Here is a 22506-nt window from a genome sequence, read left to right on the forward strand (position 1 = left end):
GGAATCCTTTTATGGATTTTATTGGCGAGGACTATGCCGAAACTATAAGAAGAGGTTTTGCAATCTTGGGACCCAAGTGACTCTGTGAATGATGGTTATAGTTGGTTCAATATGGAAGATGATGATTTATGTTTTTGTTGTTGTTGTTGTTTTTTATTTTTCTTCCTTGTCTGATTGTCCGTATAGTTGGTTGTTTTGCAATTTTTTATTAATTCGGTTTTGATTGTCTGGTGCAACTTGTAAAAACTTAAAATAAAATGATTGAAAGAAAGATCTGTTATACTTCCATCACTTTCCCTTGTATCAGATAAAATATGAGCGCAATCAGAAGTTTCAGCCCAAATCATCTTTATCAGACTTCACAACAGAAATAACATCAGACGCATCTTTCTGTTTACGCGACACAACTTCCTGTCCTGTGGTTGGCGGGCAGCCCTCTCAGGTCTTCTTCTGGTTCTCTTCCACAAGGAGGGGCTGTAAACAAAGATCCCCCCTAGCTCCGCCCACTCCACTAGCTCCACTCTCCCCCAACCTGGTCCTGCCCCCACCAGCTACACCTCATCCATCTCGCCAATGCCACCACCAGCTACACCACCAGCTACACCACCAGCTACACCACCATCTCCACCCCCTGCAACAGCACCAACCGTTGTACCCCCTGCACCAGCACCAACAGCTACACCCAATTCATCCAGCCCCTGCGCCCACCAGCTCCACCAGCTCCACCCGTTCCACCGGCACCACCACAGCATCGCAAGACCAACTGCGACGACCCCGAATCCTCCTAAAATAAAGAAAAACAAACGAGTCATCGGGTGTCATCTACACCATCAGGATGGGAGCGTCTCCAGATGGAGCAAGAAACTTCTCCAGGGGTGGAAACAAATGCATTTGATCTGAAATCTGAGGGCAACACTTACCTTTGCTGAAAAGCTTTTTGCAGAGGAATCGTTTCCAGCGAGAAACCTGAAAGAAAGAAACAAAGAAATATGAGTCCTATTAACTAGTGAAAATGAAACTGCATCTCATCAGAGGTGGACCACAGTACCAGCTCACTCTGCATTGAATGTGTGGAGTATATATGAATGAATGTATATATATACACATATATATATATATATATGCAGGCACGTGCACAGACATTTTGGGGGGCAGGTGCTCAAACCCCCAAAAAAGGGCACCCATTGCCAAAAAAAAAAAATTCTGACAGAGTTGAAGCATAAGCAGCAATACACTGATGAAGCTGTCCTCGACCTGCATTTCCTCTGGGCAGGATTAAACAGCTAGCTTACATTTTCTTTATGAATAAAGATGAATTGTTATATGGCAACAACAGTACAAGTGTTCTGATTGGCTAATGGGTCGTCATGCCAGCCACGTATCGCCCTACACTCAAAGAAATGACTCATTGGATGAACTCAATTAAATTGTTGGCAGGTTTTCCATCCAATAATTATATGCAGCTCCAACTCAAATTTAGCACATCAGTGCAATAAAATGTAATTAAGTTAGTCCAACTCATTTGTATCAAATACATCTAAAATAAAATAACTATATTCATTAAATTAAATTAATTTGTGTTTGTCCAACTCAAAATATAAACTAACTAACGAACAAAATATGCAAACTCCACACAGAAGGAACACCCAGACTGGGAATTGAACCCACGGCCCTCTGGCTATGAGGCGACAGTGCTAGCCACTACACCACCGTACAGCCCTGAACGTGTCTTCACCTCATGCAAACAACTGATTTTCAGCTGGCGCATGCGCAAAGGGTAGTCTCCAATTAAACACATTTATTTTAAGTTGATATGCACACCATCTAACCTAAATAAATCTAATAAATGAAAGTATTCATACATTTTGTGTTACACCCATTAAATGTAAATATCTATTTTTGGAATTGATTTATTTAAATGTATCAAACAATATTTAAATGTGTCACCTCTAAGAAGGGCTTGAATCGTTTTTGTGAGTGTAACCTAAATAAATCTAATAAATGAAAGTATTCATACATTTTGTGTTACACCCATTCAATATAAATATCTTCATTTTGTAATTGATTTATTTAAATGTATCAAACAATATTTAAATGTGTCACCTCTAAGAAGGGCTTGAATCGTTTTTTTGAATGTACTCGCCGGTCTGATACGAATCCGTAATGCCCTCTGACGTCATTTTCAAAATGAGCGATATTGATTGACATCAACAGCCAAGAGGAAATTCAGAAGCAGCGAAAATGTGTTATTGAAAGTGATGAAGACTATAAACTATAGTTTGGATCACTTGTCTTGTTACTTTACTGTAAATTAAAACTATTTTAGCTGAACCGTGTTGTCCGTTTTCTACAAGAGTGGTCGTTGTAAGACTGGAACAGACCAAACAAAGAGATAACACATAAAACATTGAGGCGCAGGGATAGCATGACACCGAGAGCTAGCATAGTTAGAATAGTTTAGCTGCTATTTTCTAGCTGTGAATTCTCGAGACATTTATAAACATACTTTCAACATATTTGAAATTGTCTAAACGGCATTTATACAACACAAAGAAAATGCCTGTTATCTCTCTCTCTCTCTTCATTAAACATGACTCCAGTAAACAGCTGCAAAGCTTTGAAATCACGGATTTCGTGAGTTTTTGTCTGTTTATTTTTTTTAGGAAACGTCGGACCAGTTGTGACGTCATGTTTTCAGCAGCGCTAATGTTGTGGTTGATTTATCACAAAACAACGTCAGGGGACAAACACGTCATGACCTGTGTGTCTGGTGCTGGGGTCAGAGGAGAAGGAGGTGCACCCGTTTGGTGGCGCGAGGAGCACTGCGCGAGCACTAAGTGGCGGAGTAGGAGGAGGAGGAGGGAGGGGCGCGGCGGGGGGGGGGGGGGCTCGTGAGCGGCGCGGAGCATGTCGGGGAGAAATTCACACAATAACTCAAATAAATGCCCCGTCGGATATTAAAACACATTTGGGGGGACTTGATGACAGAGAGAGTAACTTTTATTCTTAAATACTGATGAATGAAAAAAGTGGGCTCCAGCAAAAAGGGCACTTTACTCATCCAGGGCAAAAGGGCTGGTGCTTGAGCACCACTAGGGCTCTATCTGTGCACGTGCCTGTATATATGTGTATATCAGTGGCGGTTCGTCCATAGGGGGCGCTAGGGCGCCGCCCCTCTTAAAATTTGGAGATGAAAAAAAAAGAAGAAGAAGAAAAAAAAAAATTCTGTCAAAAAACATTATATGCCAAATCATTTAAATAGTAAATATACCGTGTTGACGCGCTAAATGTGTGTGGGAGACCGTAAGCCCCTGCCAACAACCACTTAAGTTAATGTGAAAAAATATAATATATCGCCATTATCACGGAGAGAAGCCCCTCCCCTTTTTCGGGGCGCTGGTCTAACGTGTGTGTACGGCATCGATACAACATTTCAGTCGTTTTGGCAATGACCGGCTTCACATTGGCGGATGAAACTGAATCTTGGGCGCACAAATGTGCGCACGCGATTGGACTATTCGGCAGATCAGAGACCCGTATGTTCCCTCAGCCCATAGAGCAGTGTTGCCAGGTCCGCGGTTTTCCTGCGGAATCGGGCTTGAAGTGTTTGTCCTTGGTTCGGGTAGACCTATTTTGCATGCAAATTACATGAATATCTTTAAATAAAAATCCATATTTTAAATGAAATAATTTATTCATACCCAAATCCTACCAAACTGACTCCAGATCAGCACGTACACATTTTATTTATGATAATATACTGTATCTAATTACACAAGGCCATTTTAGGACCTAGGTGAAATAACTTGAGGGAAAACTGCTTTTAATGCTGGCAAACTAAACATATGTTGTTACTTTGTAGATATTACAATACATTTGGCAATGATAGCAATGCTGTTGAACTTTAAAAGCAGTGTATATGGTTTGGCACGGGCATATTTTGAGTTCTGATATTGGGCTGGTTTTTGGGCTGGTTGTGTCACACAGACCTGGCAACCCTGCTGCCCAGAGCTCCACGGAGGTACGCGAGCAACATAGCTAGCAGAAGCTTTATGTTAGTATGGCGTCGGCGACTGAAAACTCTGGTATCTCTACACCAAACACCTTTCAATCGACGGTCAGATATTGACAAGAAGAGGCTGAAAGAGTTGGGACCCGAACATCCGGATTTTAAAATTCTGCAGCAAAGCGCTGACCCGGAGGTTCTCCTCAAGCCTGTATGCTAACCGGAGCTGGTTAGCTGAATGCTCCATGAGTAATTCGTTTTTTGTTTCCCCTGTCTGTTTTCCAAAGTCCTGGGACGGAAACTCTCTGGACTACAACGGGGTGAGGGATCTACAGAGCTTCAGACAAGTGTAAAGCACGAATCTTGCCGCAGTTATCTAGCTAAGAACATGGAGCTAACTCGCTAACAGCATGAAGCTAACCCTGTTTGCAGACCGAACTGGCATCGAAAACACAACGAAGAAGTTCTGAAAAACAGACACATTCCCTCCAGAATAATGGAAACAGGCTGGTTACAGACATGATGGACTTTAACCAGAGTTATTGAGAAGTTTGACCACTTTAAAGAGAGGAGGCTACTTTTCTTTACATATAGTGGGTCTACTCTGTCAAACAGTTAGAAATGCACTCTGTCATTTCTTGTTTTCAATGTATTGTATTTTATTTTTGTTTGTTGTTCAACGATATTATTGAGTGTTTGTGAATTTTATTTTAATGAGCTATTTTTATATAGCGTTATTTTTAAAAATCTGTTTCCTGCGGAAATTGCTTTCCATCTGTTGCACTTCCTGCTCCTGAGTCCGTCTTTCCGTCACAATGGTTTTATATTGCCGAGGGTGAGTTGAGTGAAAAACGATTTTGCACTATTTTGGCTATATTCTTTAATAAAGATTAACCGCTTATGTTACATACAGTAATGGAATGTTAATACGATCCAGCGTCCAGCTGTCGTGTCATTTAGACTGTCAAAATATACGTTTGGTGGCGGTTTCATTGAGCCACTTTCTAGCTCATGTAGTTATTTATTTTGTCCATTAGGGGTCTCTGTTTTCCCCTTGTATGTTACATGTCATGGTTTTGATGAGAATTGTTATTATTTAGATTTAATGTGGTCCTGTCTTCCATGGACAATGTTTTTTTTATTGCTGAGGGAAGTGGAAGTGCAGAGACAGATCAGAAGGCAAATGTGTGTGTTCTGTTGTCTTCTGCAGAATAAATAAGTGCTGGGAAAATCCACCATCTGAGCCGACTTCTTCCATGCCCGTTCCACATCAGTTACATCTGCTCTGAACCTCTTTCATGTGAGGGTGAAACTCTTTTATTTTGCAAACCTCTGAAACCCAACCCAATGTTCCTTAAAGCTGCTCTGAACCTCTCATGCCCAAAGTTACAGTGTGTTGATAGTTGTTGTTGGACAGTGTTGAGCACGCTGTGTTCTTGAAATAAAGCTTTGTTTTTTACAATATTCTACTCAAAACCTCTCTTCTTCTCATTGTTGAGTGATATTTAAACCACGTCGCCCAACTGCGCCCCCCCCAAAACAATTTCACCAGCCGCCACTGGTGTATATATATATATATATGTGTATATATACACACATATATATATATGTGTATATATTAGGGCTGTCAGCGTTAACGCGTTAATCTATGCGATTAATTTGGCCGCGTTAACGCACTAAAATATTGTAACGCAATTTTTTTTTTTTTAAACCGCGGCAGTACGGTTTGACACTGTTTCCGTTTTTAAAACAATCATTTCTCCGCGAAAATAAGGAGCAGAAATCAGTTTAACTCGTGGATGAATCAGTCGCAATCCTCCTGCTCCTCCTTCCTCCCGTCTCCCCCTCTGACACACAGAGGAACGGAGGGGCGACGTGTCGGGTGACGCGGCGCGGAAAGAACGCGACACACGAAACCTTCAACGTGATTGGTCAATCCGTTTGTCTGTCAACATTTCGGGGGAAAAAAAACCAATGAACACTCAGTAAATCACAAAGGACCTCCCACCTCACAGGTGAGGCTCATTTAGCAGCCTGTCAGTCAGAGAACCAGAGGACACGGCGCGAGGACAATGAGGCTCATTTCAGAGCTGAGATTGTTCTGGAATGTTTGATGTATAACACGTGGGGGTGTGTCACATGCAAAAGACTTTAAACGGTGAATTTAATTTATTTTGTAAAATGTATAAAATGCCCCCAGCCTCCAGAGGGTGAACAGGACATATGTGAATGTCAGTCAGTTACCAAGGCCACTGGTTCTGCTGCTGTTCAATGTTAAAGATGACAGGACCAATGGGGTCTCAATAATTTTTTTATTTTTACTAATCTGATGTTTCACTGAAGAAACAATTTATCATCCACGATATTAAATACCTCGCTGGCACTGTATATGTAGGAGCCTCTTTGAAAACACAGCTCTGTGTGAAGTTTTGTCTTTAAAAAGAATGAACTTTTAACTTTTAATTGCGATTAATCGCGATTAATTAATCGCAATTTCAAAATGTGCGATTAATTAGTAAATTTTTTTTAATCGATTGACAGCCCTAGTATATATATATATACATATATATATATACATAATACATATTTTATATATATATGTGTATATATATATATATATACTGTGGTGGAACAGAGACTCCTACAGGTTGAATCAGTGGTGCTAGCTTGCAAGTTAAATCATTGGTTAATCACGTTATTGCGCATTTGGAAACAAGTGCTCTCAAAGCCGCGTCGTTTTTTCCCCGAGTCATGTCCAGGATGCTAACTTAGCTAGCGACTAGCTACGTGAGTAGATGACTGATTTCATGATGGAAGCAGAAATGGAATCGCCTGCTACTCCCACGACAAACGACGGTGGTGACGAAGACCAACACCGGACTGGAGTGTATCTCTGGCGGAGGAGGGGGGTTGAGACGGGCGTCTGATCTTCTCATGTAGCTATGGTGTCTGTTATGCTAACATTCGCTAGCTAACGTGAATCAAATGAGACATTCGTGTAGTAGACGGATCGCTAGCGAGTTATTGAGCTGAGGACGTGTTGACAGTTGAGAGATTTTGTTGATTTGAGTCATCTTAGCTATAATCATTGCAGCACTAGTTAGCTAACGTAAAGTTAGCTAACTTTACGTTAGCTAGCATGTAAAGGGCTATTTAGCATCACAGGATGAGTCTTCAGCCCAAAAAGTTATTTTGAAGATGAAAAGGACATTTGTCCGTTTCAAGTAATGACTGTTTTATTACTTTCTGCTTCAGTATTGATCATTGAGCTTTCGTATTGATCATTGATCTTTAGTATTGATCATCAATTTCCAGTAAGGTATCTTGACTTTTATTCAAGTATTGCTTTTGGGTACTTTATACACCTCTGAGTGAGAAGAGTCGTTACCACTGATCGGGAAGATCCAAGAACCTTCTGGACCTCGGCCCACGCCTCACGGTTGCGGTCACAGCCCAGGAGGCTGCCCTGGTGGAACAGGCAGTCCACGGTGAGCCGGACGTTCGGGTCGTCCACCTGTCTCCTGCTCGGAGCTACGATGCGTTCAGGGTCGAAGGTGTGATGCATCACCACCAGGATTGTTCGTTTACCCCCTGTAAGCACGGAGAGCAACATCCACACGAGTCAGAAACAATGTGAGGGAGATCTGTTTAGTTTGTACTGCATCTGGAGCCCAGAGCCTTCAGGTACCAAGCTCCTCCTCTTTTATGGAACCAGCTTCACCTTCAGTCCTGGAGGCTCCGCCCCCTCATATCGACTGAAGACGTTCCTCTTGATGGTCTGATAGTTAGACCTGAACCAGGTTCACCTGGTCCAGACCTAGAGATGCTGCTATAGGCTGAGAGGCTGCTGGGGGACGTTAGGATACACTGAGCTCCTCTCTTCTCTCCTCTCTCTCCTTATGGATGAATTTACATCTCTCCATCACACATTATAAATTCTACTTCCTCCCCGGAGTCTTTGTGACTTCACAGGCATATCGGTGTGAAACTGGAGGCTCCTCCTACCTGGAATCCCCTTCAAGGCCGCGTTGATGTCCGTTCCAACTCGTGAGACGACGGGACAGAAAACCACCAGGAAGTCACTTTCTTCAAAAGAAGACACCTGGTCTTTGCCGATGCCTCTAAGATTTTCAACCATCTCTTCATGAGCATTGTTGGTTTTTCCCGCCACATAGACGAAGAATTTCTTCCCCGACACTAAAGACAGAGAAAAGTGTTTGATGCATTATTGAGATTTACATAGTTTATGAAAAAAAAGATAAAACAACATTCTCAAACTTCACTCTTTCATAAACAGCATACATGACACATTCCTGCCATTAATAACAAATGTATTACAAAAGGAACTAGGAGTACAATTAAATATAAAATATATTTGTGCCACTAAGAGTTTTAAAAAAAGCATTTTTCTGGGTCTGGTTGAAAATGTTTGATGAGGTCACTTGTGTCACATTAATATTTGTTTATTTATCTATCGATAATAATAAGATAAAAGCATATGTGTAGATATAAGGGGCTCATTCTAATTTAACCAAATTCAAGTAACAACTTCTTTTTTTTCAAGTGATTATAAGCAAGAGAAAACATAATTTTGTCGTTGGACCTCCCACCACTAGGGGGCGTAGGGCCACTGTCAATTAAGACAGAGGCCAATATAATCCGGAGGAGCTCGAGGGCCAGGGGTTGATAGATTGGCAGGAGCACACAGCGTTTTGGGAGAACAGGTGACAATGTGTTTTCATTTCTTTAATTTTGTAGGAATATACAAATGGAGTTTGGACAAGGAATGTTTATTTTGGTTTGTGTTGGAAGCCGTACAACTCTATAAATAAATAACCTTTTACAAACTGGACATTGCATCTGTTTTATTGCACGTGTCGAAAGCTAAACCTCCAAGCAACCGCAGTGACCTTTGTTTATAGGCAACGGGGTCACTACACTGTTCCTTTAAGTAAAAGTACCAATTCTACACTGTGATAATACTCTTTAAGTAAACGCCCTGCATTAAAAACCTTACTTACAAAAAGGTATTTAAGTATTAGCAGTAGCCTACTGTGGGTGTTACAAGTGAAAGTAATTGAGCAGCAACATGGTGCCTGTCAATGTTTACTATCAATATAACTTCTGCATTCACACAATCCTTCAAACGCATCATCACCTTGAGTTAGTACTTTAGTAAATGTACTTATTTAAATTCCACCAATGAATAAAATCACTTTATTTAAATAATAATAAATGAAAAGAAAAGCCAACAGGTTCTCTCACCAGTCATGACGTCCTGCTCAATGTCTCTGAGGAGGAAATAGAGGAACCGGAAGTCAACACGTTTTTAAAGAAGACAAAAATAAAGTCAAGAAGCTAAACAAGGCTGAGCCGCGCCGCTCTTTGATCTCTGCTCTGCGCGAGCTGGAACGAGCCCACGAGACACCAGAGAAAGTTACCTCCGAGGCCTGAAAGAGCACGAGACCGGAAACACGGAGTTTAAACCTCCGCCAGGTACTCACGTCATACACCGGGAATGAGTGGAAAACGTCCTGAGTTCCCGACTCAAGACCAGAATCACGGCCGCTTCGTGGTCGGTAGAAAACTTTCTCTTTCACTTTAGCAGCTGACGACTAACTAAGGGAGGAGACACGTGAACGCATCAGGTGGAGGGAGTGTTTAGCAATATGGGATGACACGTGAACGCAGCAGGAGGAAAACTAGTTAATTAATCACTTAATTCTTCCCCACCAGACTCTGGTCCTTAAACGCCACATGTCATCACAGGGTAAGTCGTGTTTTATATTTTTATTTAATTTTAAACAAATACCACGACTGCTTATTTATCTTCTCCCTCCTGTGTTGGAATTAAATGCTGAGAAAAAGTTCCTCAATATTGTAGTTCTGAAGAGTAATTGTGTGAATGTACTTACTTTCCTGCACAAATTGTCATTATGTAAACAAACTGGCATTGAAAGGGTTAACAAAATATTTATTTTGGGGGTTATGATCAGGTCTGATATCGTTACGATTAAAAAGTAAAAGTGTATGTTTAGAATATATTACAAAATAAAGATTTATATATATATATATATAACGCAGTTTATATCTAAGATTATCTAACTTATAAAATAATAAAAATATCAAGCACATCATATACAATATTAAATATACTATAAGTATAATATAAATAAAATGTAGTTCAAATTATATATTATAATATAAATATAAAGCAGTGTATTTAATATATTATATATATTATAACATTATATATATACGTATAAAGCCGTTTATCTAACATATTAAATATACTATAAATAAAATCTAAATATAATGCAGTTCATATTAAATATTAAATTTATTATAAAATAATATAAATATAAAGCAGTATATATAATATATATTACAAAATAATATAAATATAAAGCAGTTTATAAAACATATTAGATACAATATAAATATAATGCATTTCATATTATATATTGAATCTATTATAAAATAAATATCAAGCAGTATATATAATATATATAACAAAATAATAAAAATATAAAGAAGTTTATATAACATTAAATATAATACAAATATAATGCATTTCATATTATATATTAAATGTATTCTAAAATAATATAAATCTAAAGAAGTATATATCATATATATTACAAAATAATTTAAATCTAAAGAAGTATATATTATAATATAAATATAAAGCAGTTTCCATTAAAAAAATGATGAATATCATAAAGTAATATACTATTTCACGAGTATTTCTTTCAAGGGCTTAAAGGGAAACTTCTTGTTTGCGTGCACATAAAGCAGATCTGTGATCATGGAAAAGTCTGACAATTCCGACAGCCCGTGAACGCAGCAGCAGATGCGGGTCTTATTTGTTCCCTCCAGCAGGAGGGCGTTCCTCCGGAGAAACACACCGACTCACTGGAGCGAATACCGCCGGCGAGCAGCGTCCTTCACACCGAGCCGCTGTCACCGCTTTGTTGTTGTTTTGGCTTTTTCATCGACAGTCTTAAGCCCCGGGATCCGGGCCCTGCACGCTGGTGCTGCTGGTACCACTGCCGGCTGGGGGGGGAGGAGGAGGGGGGCAGACTCTGAAGACATGCAGGCGAACCGTCTTCGCGGAGGGAGAGAGCAGTAGGACGGTAGGCTGTCGTTTGCACCCCCCCCCCTCGTTAAGTAACAATGGAGCCACCGAGAGGTGAACGTGGAGCAGCTTGTTAGCTCGCTGCTGTCGCTGGACGCGTTTTCCTCCCCGTCGTCGTCAAATACGATCAAATATATATGTTATTTATATTAAATCCACACAGACAACGATGCCTACCTCCTATAAAGGCGTGTGCAAAGACGTAACGCATACTAGAATATATATAAATATACATATGTGTGCATCGTTCACTTTAACTACGTTCTTTGTGGTTCTTTGAAAGCCTCTCCCCCCCCCCCTTTTTTTTCAACGGTTAAAGCAGCAGGTCTGTGGCCTCCTTCTTCTGCACGAGGACACACACACACACACACCAACACACACCCGCGCGCGCAGACAAACCAAAACAACAAAAACAAAAACACGCGGTTCAAATAGTCACGCGTGACGGAAACACGGCACGTGCAAGTTATACTCTCTGCAGCAGCAGCGCGTGCAACACCTCTCTGCTGCCACAGGGAAACTGTTGAGCAATCTTATGTTGGGATGCACTTAAGAGTAAACTACAAATGTTTAAGTTCAAACTCCAGAAGGTGAACTCAACATGTTGTTGTATTACGAGTGATGCATGTTTATGACTGTTGATGCAGCTGGTACAAACAAAATCATTTGAAATGCTAAGGCTATTGATCCCAAATGGTTACATTAGACATTGATCCCAAATGGTTACGTTAGGCATTGATTCCAAATGGTTACGTTAGGCATTGATCCCAAATGGTTACGTTAGGCATTGATCCCAAATGGTTACGTTAGGCATTGATCCCAAATGGTTACGTTAGGCATTGATCCCAAATGGATTACGTTAGGCATTGATCCCAAATGGTTAAGGTTAGGCATTGATCCAAAATGGTTGAGGTTAGGCATTGATCCAAAATGGTTACATTAGGCATTGATCCCAAATGGTTGAGGTTAGGCATTGATCCCAAATGGTTACATTAGGCATTGATCCCAAATGGTTAAGGTTAGGCATTGATCCCAAATGGTTGAGGTTGGGAATTTATCCCAAATGGTTACGGTTCGGTATTGATCCCAAATGGTTGAGGTTGGGCATTGATCCCAAATGGTTGAGGTTGGGCATTGATCCCAAATGGTTGAGGTTAGGCATTGATCCCAAATGGTTATGGTTGGGCATTGATCCCAAATGGTTAATGTTTAGCATTGATCCCAAATGGTTAAGGTTAGGCATTGATCCCAAATGGTTGAGGTTGGGCATTGATCCCAAATGGTTGAGGTTAGGCATTGATCCCAAATGGTTATGGTTGGGCATTGATCCCAAATGGTTAATGTTTAGCATTGATCCCAAATGGTTAAGGTTAGGCATTGATCCCAAATGGTTGAGGTTGGGAATTTATCCCAAATGGTTACGGTTCGGTATTGATCCCAAATGGTTACGGTTGGGCATTGATCCCAAATGGTTACCGTTGGACATTGATCCCAAATGGTTGAGGTTGGGAATTTATCCCAAATGGTTAATGTTGGGCATTGATCCCAAATGGCTACGATTCGGTAATTGATCCCAAATGGTTGAGTTTAGGCATTGATCCTTAACTTAATTGTGTTTTGCGAATCACAAACGTATATGGAATGTATATTATTATGTAACCGAGTCAGAGGCGTTTCAGTAAGTTAAACATGTATATTTATGTATGTATATTTAAATATATCAACATTCTGTTCTCTCCTGGTTTCCAGTGGTGGTTTCACCTGTAGAATGGACCCGGCTCTCACTGGAGGGGAAATGTCACCTTTGTGTGTGCCGAGGAAACGAAGATCCGCCCAGTCCCAACCCCGAGGGGGGGCGCCGACTCCAGGTAACGAGAACCGGCTAACGAGAACCGGGCCACACTCTAAGAACCTTTCGTCCATTTTCTCTGATTGTTTGTTTCAATAAAGTTTTGAACGTTCCCTCCCGACAGTCGTTCAGCGGACACCGGACAGAAGCTCGAATGCCGTCGTGTTTCCCAAGGTGAGCGTGACGCAACACGGGGACGCCAAACACGTGACCCCCCCCCCCCCCGACAGAGTGATGTCATCGCTTCACGCTCCTGTTCTTGAAATGCTTTCAGGGCGAAGGTGCTCAACCCCAAGAGGCTCCGAAGATGAAGAGGACGTACGGGAGGAAGAGGTGAGAAGAGGTTTTTTATTTATACTTATATTCCATCTGTGCCAGTGGATCCCCCTAAAGGCAACGCTGGCCCTTTAAATAATGTTTCATTGTCATTTCCAAAATAATAAGTGATTTATTTGTTTATTGAATCAGGTATGAGGACCTCCAGGGTGCTTCCGTAGATTACCCAACCGCCAGCTGCTCAGTGATGTCATCCGTTGGGCCGGCCAATGGGGCAGACCCAGGGTCCATGGCCCCGCCCACTGCAAGGCTGCCTCCGAGACTGGCGGGAAAGGAGGCGTGGCCGCAAGGCCCCAAGGCCGGCGGGGAGCCCCCCCAACCTCCGGACCACGGCTGGAGCTCAGGCAGGGACCGGGGCCCCGACGCCTGGGCCCCGGGTCGGGACCGACCCCAGGAGCAGGTTTGGAGCTCCGGCAGGGACCGGGCGGGTCACTCCAGTCAAGAGCAGACGTGGATCCCGGGCCGGGACAGGGCCCACGTCGGGCCGGACCAGGCCTGGGTGACGGGCCGGGACCGGGGCCCCGAGCAAGGCTGGGCGGCAGACAGAGAGCGAGGCCAGGACCAGGTCTGGAACGCGGGCCGGGATCCGGGGAGAGACGGGCCGTCCTCCGGGCCGGAGCAGGCGTGGGGAAGTGGCCGAAGCCAAGACCCGGGATGGAGCAGAGATAGAGGGCACGTCTGGAGACCTGGTAAGCACGAATCCACACATATATATATATGTATGTATGTGTGTATATATATATCTATGTATGTGTAGATATATATACATACATATATATATATATGTGTAGATATATATACATACATATATATATTTATATAAATATTTATATGATATATATACTGTATATTAATTATAATATATATAATATTTTATATATATACACTAGACAATATATATATATATATATATACACTAGACAATGAAATTCTATTAATATAATATATACTAAATATTTTAGGTAATAATTTATATGTATATTATATATAATGTATATATTTTTATAAACATATAACTTTTACAAATATATATTTCTATATATCATTTATCTATATATATAATTTTATATATATGCTAGATAATGAAATCAAATAATAGAAATAAAGTTTTTGTACATGAATAGTATTTTGTTGTATTTTTTTCTGGAGATTTAATTTATTTACGTTTTATTTTTGAAGAGTTGAACATGAAGAAAGTCTTACGAGTGGAGCTGGAGCAAAGCCCACCTGTCAACAACTTCTCCCAGCCACCAGAGGGGCGGGACACCTGTAAGCTATGAAATGAAAATATTTATTTCATGAAATGATAAGAGGATCCTCTAATTATCAATATTTCAGATGCCGGCGTGGGCGAGGCCTCGACGGACCGGCCCACCGAGGACCAGAAGCCCCCCGTCCTCTCAACCAAGAAGGAGCCTCCCACCTATCCTCCAGGTGAGGCGTCTGCTTCGTGCCTCCATGTAACCTCCATCCACCCATCATGTAATTTCCATCTAGCCACCGTACATCCTCCGGGTGAGACGGTGTGCCACGCGGTTGTCGTGACAGCGAATTAAAGACCAATTCTGCCAGGAAAAGAAAATAATGGGATGAAAATGTAGCTGTGAGAATAAAAAATATCCCCATAGTAAGTCAAAATTATGAGATGAAAGTCTCAAACAAGATATGTTTTGTCTCCGCCCACCAGGAAGTCCGGAGGAGCAATGGCAGCTCCAGATTGTGGCCAAAGGCAGAGTCACATGTCCGAAATGTAGAAGTGTGAGCAGGAAGACTGTGGAGGGGCTGAAGAAGCACATGGAGAACTGCAGACTGGTGAGCACCCCCACCTGAGCCGGGTTAAGGCTTATACTGACCATATGACCTCCATATGACCTCCATATGGACCACCACATGACCTTCATATGGACCACCATATGACCTCTATATGACCTCCATATGGACCACCATATGACCTCTATATGACCTCCATATGGACCACCATATGACCACCACATGACCTCCATATGGACCACCATATGACCTCTATATGACCTCCACATGACCTTCATATGGACCACCACATGACCTCTATATGACCTCCATATGGACCACCACATGACCTCCATATGGACCACCACATGACCTCCATATGACCACCACATGACCTCCATATGGACCACCATATGACCTCTATATGACCTCCACATGACCTTCATATGGACCACCACATGACCTCTATATGACCTCCATATTGACCACCACATGACCTCCATATGGACCTCCATATGACCTCCATATGGACCACCATATGACCACCACATGACCTCCATATGGACCACCATATGACCTCCACATGACCTTCATATGGACCACCACATGACCTCTATATGACCTCCATATTGACCACCACATGACCTCCATATGGACCTCCATATGACCTCCATATGGACCACCATATGACCACCACATAACCTTCATATGGACCACCATATGGACCACCATATGACCTCCACATGACCTTCATATGGACCACCACATGACCTCCATATGGACCACCATATGACCTCCACATGACCTTCATATGGACCACCACATAACCTCTATATGACCTCCATATGGACCACCACATGACCTCCATATGACCTCCATATGACCACTGTATTACCTTTATATTACCTCTATATGACCTCCATATAACCAACATATACCTACCACATGACCTCCATATGGACCACCACATGACCACCATATGGACCACCACATGACCTCCATATGGACCACCACATGACCTCCTTATGGACCACCACATGACCTCCATATGGACCACCACATGACCTCCACATGACCTTCATATGGACCACCACATGACCTCTATATGACCTCCATATGGACTCCATGTGACCTTCATATGGACCACCACATGACCTCTATATGACCTCTATATGGACCTCCACATGACCTCCATATGGACCACCACATTACCTCGATATGGACCACCATATGACCTCTATATGACCTCCACATGACCTTCATATGGACCACCACATGACCTCTATATGACCTCCATATGGACCACCATATGACCTCCATATGGACTCCATATGACCTTCATATGGACCACCACATGACCTCTATATGACCTCCATATGGACCACCACATAACCTTCATATGGACCACCACATGACCTCTATATGGACTCCATATGACCTTCATATGGACCACCACATGACCTCCATATGGACCACCACATGACCTTCATATGGACCACCACATAACCTTCATATGGACCACCACATGACCTCTATATGACCTCCATATGGACCACCACATGACCTTCATATGGACCACCACATAACCTCCATATGGACCACCATATGACCTCCACATGACCTTCATATGGACCACCACATGACCTCCATATGGACCACCACATAACCTTCATATGGACCACCATATGACCTCCACATGACCTTCATATGGACCACCACATGACCTCTATATGACCTCCAGATGGACCACCACATGACCTCCATATGGACTCCATATGACCTCCACATAACCTCCATATGAACCTCCATATGACCTCCATATGACCACCACATAACCTCCATATGACCACTGTATTACCTTTATATTACCTCTATATGACCTCCATATAACCAACATATACCTACCATATGACCTCCACATAAAGCGCAATGTTTCCATCTGAATTTGCAGAAAGATTTATAATTGTAAAATGTTGTATTTTTCTTCTTAAAGAAACAGAAAATATAAAAGCTCTCCTCCCGCCTGTCGTGGTTTAAAGACTCCATAAAACTTGACTAACGTGACTGTGTTGTGCAGCAACCGTTCACCTGTCAGCACTGTGGGAAGCAGCTCAAGTCCTCCACGGGGATGAAGTACCACATCATGGCGGACCACAGCCACCTGGTGATTCCACCTCTGACCTCTGACCCCTCCTCCACCTCTGACCCTTCCTCCACCTCCTTCCACTTCCACTGTTTTAATTATGTTCTCAGACATAAGACACAATCTGTGAAGATGTCTTTATTACATTGTTTTTCTTTTCTAAGATTATTATTTTATCCTTTTTCTTTTTTATCAGTAAATCAACATACATATTTTAGTCAAACTCAAGCACAAATATTTTCTTACACATATATATAATATAATATATATTAACAGGAATAAATAAATAAATAATAGTAGGAAATAGAAATATGGAAATAAAGTAAATGCAAATAAATACTTATTTATTTATTTTTTTAACTTAGAGTAATTTACAATTCCAGAGGATGAAAACTGAGCTAATTAACACAAACTACTCCAATGCATGTCGCTGCTTGTTGTTCAATGAATGGATGAGTCGATGACATCATAGGTAATGAACGTATCCTCGGCCTCTGGGTGAACTCTTTTCCTTCAGCCCTCGGCAGAAGACGCCAAGAACCTGGACGACCGGACCATCAAGGACAAACTGCGTAAGATCCTGAAGCGACTGGGCAAATTAAAATGCTCTAAAGAGGTAACTTCTTAGTTCTTAGAGGCGAGATACGACGATGAGTCCACCAATGTGGTTTTTATTCAATGCGTTTCTTCTTCTGTGGTTCAGGGCTGCAGCGCTGCCTTCACCAGCATCATGGGCTACGTGTACCACATGAAGAAGTGTGGGAAGGAGGAGTCCGAGCTGGAGAAGATGCTGCTGAGCTGTTCTCACTGCGGGAAGACCTACAAGTCCAAAGCCGGTCTGGAGTACCACCTGAGGTCGGAGCACGCCCCCGTGAGTGATTCATGTTCACGTTGTTTTTAATATCGGACGATTTGGAAGCGTTCAGTCACGCGTCAACAACAACAACTTTTCCCTCCGGTCACGTCAGACGCCGCTGAAGAGCGAGGAGGACGAGGCCCTGAAGGCCCAGAGGGAGGAGAACCCGGAGAGGACGGCGAGCGGCCGCGTGCAGCGAGCGTCGGCACAGGTGGCGAACTTCCAAATGGCCGAGATCGCCAACAACGACCTCCCCAAAGACTGGACCAAGAGGAAGTTCCAGTCGGACCTGGTGCCGGACGACAAAAAGGTGAGGAGGGGCTCAAAATGTACGGCCCACACAAGTGCATGTAATCAATGTTTGAATCAGTATTATTTATTTATTTATATTTATATATATATCTATATATTATCTTTGTAATATATAGATATAATTCATTGAATTTGTATTTATTTAATTGATTTTATTAGTTTTACGAATTAATTTTTTGTATTAGTTATGTTTTTTTATTTAATTAAATAAATGTAAAAACGATATGTAAAAAAAATGATAAAAAAATAATAATAAAAACTTATTTTAAATTGTATTTATTTTAAATTTTATTTATTTAAGAAAAAAAGTCTTTTCAATTTTATTTATTTCAAATTTCATTATTTTAAATTTTATTTATTTTTTATTTTAAGTTTTATTTATTTATGTTTTTTATTTTATTTTAAAAAACTGTGAAAATTGGGATTATTACTCAGATGTGTGTGTGTTCCCAGTTGAAATACTTCCGGCCCGGCCTGCCGGCCTTCAGCCAGGAGGTGCTGCGGAAGTGGAAGAACGAGGTGAAGCTGCAGAAGAAGGTCCACTGTCCCAACCAGGTAGAAACATGACCTGGTGGGGGGGAGGGGGGCGGATTCACGGATTATTGACTTGTTTATGTATGCCGTGTTCGACAACAAAACTATATCCAAGTTTACAAACTCGTGCAACAGTCTCATTTAGTCGGCATGCATGTTCACAAAACCTTATTTTCTGCTCCCCGTGGATACTCGGAGTATCATCACAGTGTCTCCTGTGCTCCTCAGGGCTGTGGCTCCACCTACACCAGCGTGTCCGGACTCAAAGCTCACCTGGGACTCTGCACCCGGGTCCGTCAGCTGGTTCTTTTTATGGGAAACAGTCACCATGTTTGTTTTTGAAGACTAATTCCAGATTGACTTTAAACACATTTCAGAATACATCAATATATTGACGTCACTGCACATGGTTTCTTTTACTCTGGTCACTCTTTTCTTTAGATTAAATCTGTTAATGTGCGCTTTATTCACAGGATTAGATATTTGTAGATTTGCCTAATCAATACTTCTCTCTCTATATATCTTTATATATATTTATTTGTCTTCATTGAATTTGTTTATGTATTATATATATATATGTACATTTATATATATATTTATTTGTCTTAATAACATTTTCTATTAATATATTATATTTATATATAAATAATATATAGATAGAAGATATATATAGATATATAAAAATATGTTTATTTATTAAAAAAATATTTTTATATATAAATATTATTAGTTTTATATATATTTATTTTGTATATATTAATTAATTTTTTAAAATATATATTATATATAACTAATATATGGTTTCATGGCTCTTTTGTTGCCTCCGGTCTGGTTTCAGGGCGACTTCGAGGCCGGTAAATACCGATGTCTGCTCTGCAACAAAGAGTTTCACTCTGAAAGCGGAGTGAAATACCACATCAACTCCGTCCACTCGCAGGTAACCACTCACCTGAGTTACCATATCTACGTCTCTACGTTTCATGTTCTCCAACAGCGAGTTACGTCACGATGCGTTCAGGCTCTTCTCTGTAAAATAAGTTAAATAATGCCAAGAACTGTGTTGTCTCGACTCTTCCCAACAGGACTGGTTCGTGACCAACAAGAAGGCCTCCAAGAAGTTTGAGAAGTTCCTCAAAAACCAGCCCAAGGAGTTCGTCCTGAACGTGGACAAGCAGATCGTAGACCACTACCACCAGCAGCACCACCACCACCTGCAGGAGCAGCAGCAGCAGCAGCACCACCTCCACCACCTCCACCTCCACCAGCAGCCGGTGCAGTACCAGCCCATGCAGCACCCTCTGCAGCCGCTGCATCACCTGCAGCACCTCCACCCGGAGCACCACGGCCTCCACCTGCAGCCCGACGTCCAGCTCCACTACGCCCCCCTGGAGCCTCCACCCGGAACCGTGTGGGTGGAGATGGACCGTGGGGAGGCCGGGGGGCCGGGGCCGGAGCAGGCCCCCATCGAGATGGACGTGGCGGATGTTGAGAAACCCGGGGAAGAACAGGAGGTGGAGGAGGAGGAAGAGGAAGAGGGGAAAAGGAGAGGTAAGAAGGGGAGGGGGAAGGCTTTCAGTGGAGGAGGTGGAGGAGGTGGAGGAGGTGGACCAGAGGTGGAGCAGCAGCGGGAGCGGCAGAGACGGATCGACCAGTGGAATCTGAAACGTCCGGGCGTCATGGAGCCCGTCCCCGAGGCTGGAAAGGCCCAAAGGAACACTTAATTAAACTTAAATAAATAATAATAATAATTACAAAAAATAAAAGGTAGAAGAAGATGCCAACGTTAATGGCGACGTAGAACCTTTTTAACATTTCTAGAAGACGACAACGACTGAGACCTTCAAAAAGAACCTCACAAGTAGGACGTGAGACACCACACACACACACGCTGTGGTTGTCCTTTTGTATAGCCTTGAGAAACAAAGTAGGGTAGTGTTTTACCTGTGTGTTTATCTGTAACCGACTTTTAATTAAATGTCTTTTATTCTTTTTTTATTGACACTTTCGTGTTTACCTTTCTTTCTTTTTTTTAATCAAAGGGGGATCATTTCATTTTTAAGCGGCTGCTGCGGCGTCATGTTCATGAGACGTGTTGAGTGCCTCTCCGGTCTGATCTGTATTACTTATCCACAGCTGGTTGTCGTTTCTGGTTTTAAAGTTCAATACAAAGAGGATTCATCTGCACTGGGGTGAAAAGAACATTTTCAATATTATTATTTTAGGAAAGCTAACATACCAAGCATTTAACTTGTTTTATTTTCTGTTCATTCATCAAAAGGTATTTAACCGTTGGCATGTAGCCGGGTGTTTGTGCTCTGGTGGGGTAGGCTCTGGATGGTCGTCAGTCGTTTGTGACGTTTTAGCACTATTTCCCGTATTATTTTTCATTTATTAATGTATTTTGTTGTTGTGCGCTTTTAAAAAAAGGACTTAAGTTATCATTTGAAACCCATTTAAATCTGTTTATCCATCTTTATCACTTCATTTCCCTCCGTCAGAGGCCTTTTGGAAGCGTTTAGAAATAGAAAACCTCCTCGTACGTGGGAAGTATTTCAAAAAGTAAGTTATATTATATACGTATATATATTTATATTGTATATATTTACTTATATATATTTGTATTATATATATATATTTACTTATGTATATTTGTATTATATATATTTATAATATATTTTTATATATGTGATATTATATATTTATGTTTGTATTTATATATATAATATTTATAAACACTGAGGGGGTCAAATATCCTCTACAGTTTTTACCACTTTAATAATAGTTTTAATAAGTCTCCTGTTCATTATTCATCACTGTGGTGGTGTTCTCCTGAAATGAAGCAATATCTAACTGCATCCTGTGACCACCAGAAACCAGCAAAGCCCCCCTCCCCCCCCAAAATAGTAAAGTGAATTTGATTTTGTGAATCAACTTTGTTGTTTGTTTACCTGTTTGTTTATTTATTGTCTGTTTGTAAACGGTCCTGAAGCTTCCTGTTGCTTGTTGAAATACTTCCCATGTGCTCTTCTGCTTGTGACCAAATCGTTACCACCGTGCATGCACTCTGAACTGTTTGGATGGCACATACACAACAACAACATTGCTTTCGTCTCCTCAAAGTCCAAGAGTTGCATGTTTTCATTTGCACCCCGTTACTTCTCCGTCAGTAGAAGGTGTGTATTTTAGTGCCAACATCGTCACCTTCTGTTTGCAATAGAATCAAAACGATTATTCAATAAAATGATATCAATGTTTTTTGTTTAGTTTTTTACAATAGGGAGAACTAGTGGAAAATATTTCCAAATACTTTGGGGCTGAGTTTTTGACTTAACCATGCAGTAAATTAATAAACCTACAAATAATGTGCCCCATCATCACCATACATCCAGAAAGTCAGTATAATATAGACCAGATTTGATTTAAAATATACAAATAAAGGACCTCATCGTTTTTATTTCATCCATTGTGTGAGACATTACTCATATTCTAGGTAAAATGGTTATGTTACAAATCTGTACTATTAATGTTTTTTTCTTTTCATAGTACCTGCATTATTAGAACCACATAGATGATTAAAAGCTTA

At 41.3% G+C, this 22506-nt stretch overlaps 2 protein-coding genes and 1 long non-coding RNA gene across 3 annotated transcripts; 2 read left to right on the forward strand and 1 right to left on the reverse strand.

Moving 5' to 3' along the window:
- Nucleotides 1-327: 327 nt before the first annotated feature.
- LOC130202192 (uncharacterized) lies at nucleotides 328-9588 on the reverse strand. The gene is made up of 6 exons (XM_056427561.1): nucleotides 9511-9588; nucleotides 9272-9297; nucleotides 8012-8203; nucleotides 7395-7597; nucleotides 921-966; nucleotides 328-784 (listed from the first exon to the last, which is right to left on the reverse strand). The coding sequence occupies exons 1-6, from the start codon at nucleotides 9513-9515 to the stop codon at nucleotides 552-554; spliced, it is 705 nt and encodes a 234-aa protein (XP_056283536.1). The 5' UTR covers nucleotides 9516-9588; the 3' UTR covers nucleotides 328-551.
- Nucleotides 3541-5470, forward strand: LOC130202221 (uncharacterized). Its single transcript, XR_008833313.1, has 2 exons — nucleotides 3541-4841; nucleotides 5217-5470. It is a non-coding gene; the product is annotated as an uncharacterized LOC130202221 (long non-coding RNA).
- Nucleotides 9589-9702: 114 nt separating the features above from the next.
- On the forward strand, nucleotides 9703-22177 carry znf512 (zinc finger protein 512). Its single transcript, XM_056427496.1, has 17 exons — nucleotides 9703-9776; nucleotides 10886-11142; nucleotides 12894-13012; nucleotides 13118-13167; nucleotides 13268-13326; nucleotides 13462-14018; nucleotides 14509-14598; nucleotides 14668-14763; nucleotides 15017-15141; nucleotides 17156-17242; nucleotides 17739-17837; nucleotides 17925-18092; nucleotides 18190-18387; nucleotides 18843-18944; nucleotides 19152-19214; nucleotides 19762-19860; nucleotides 20006-22177. Exons 3-17 carry the CDS (start codon nucleotides 12913-12915, stop codon nucleotides 20642-20644), a joined length of 2532 nt encoding a protein of 843 aa, XP_056283471.1. The 5' UTR covers nucleotides 9703-9776; nucleotides 10886-11142; nucleotides 12894-12912; the 3' UTR covers nucleotides 20645-22177.
- The last annotated feature ends 329 nt before the right edge of the window (nucleotides 22178-22506 follow it).

Source organism: Pseudoliparis swirei, chromosome 12 (assembly GCF_029220125.1).
Source record: "Pseudoliparis swirei isolate HS2019 ecotype Mariana Trench chromosome 12, NWPU_hadal_v1, whole genome shotgun sequence".
Lineage (NCBI taxonomy): Eukaryota > Metazoa > Chordata > Actinopteri > Perciformes > Liparidae > Pseudoliparis > Pseudoliparis swirei.

Excerpts from the sequence above, each read along its gene's own strand:
- LOC130202192 (XM_056427561.1), bottom strand. Across the intron at positions 967-7,394 it reads TTGGATCTTCCCGATCAGTG|GTTTCTCGCTGGAAACGATT; the intron begins GTAACGACTCTT and ends TCTTTCTTTCAG. Across the intron at positions 785-920 it reads CAAAAAGCTTTTCAGCAAAG|GAGGATTCGGGGTCGTCGCA; the intron begins GTAAGTGTTGCC and ends TCTTTATTTTAG.
- znf512 (XM_056427496.1), top strand. The coding sequence starts at position 12,913 with ATGGACCCGGCTCTCACTGGAGGGGAAATGTCACCTTTGTGTGTGCCG. Across the intron at positions 13,168-13,267 it reads ATGCCGTCGTGTTTCCCAAG|GGCGAAGGTGCTCAACCCCA; the intron begins GTGAGCGTGACG and ends AAATGCTTTCAG. Across the intron at positions 15,142-17,155 it reads ACATGGAGAACTGCAGACTG|CAACCGTTCACCTGTCAGCA; the intron begins GTGAGCACCCCC and ends TGTGTTGTGCAG.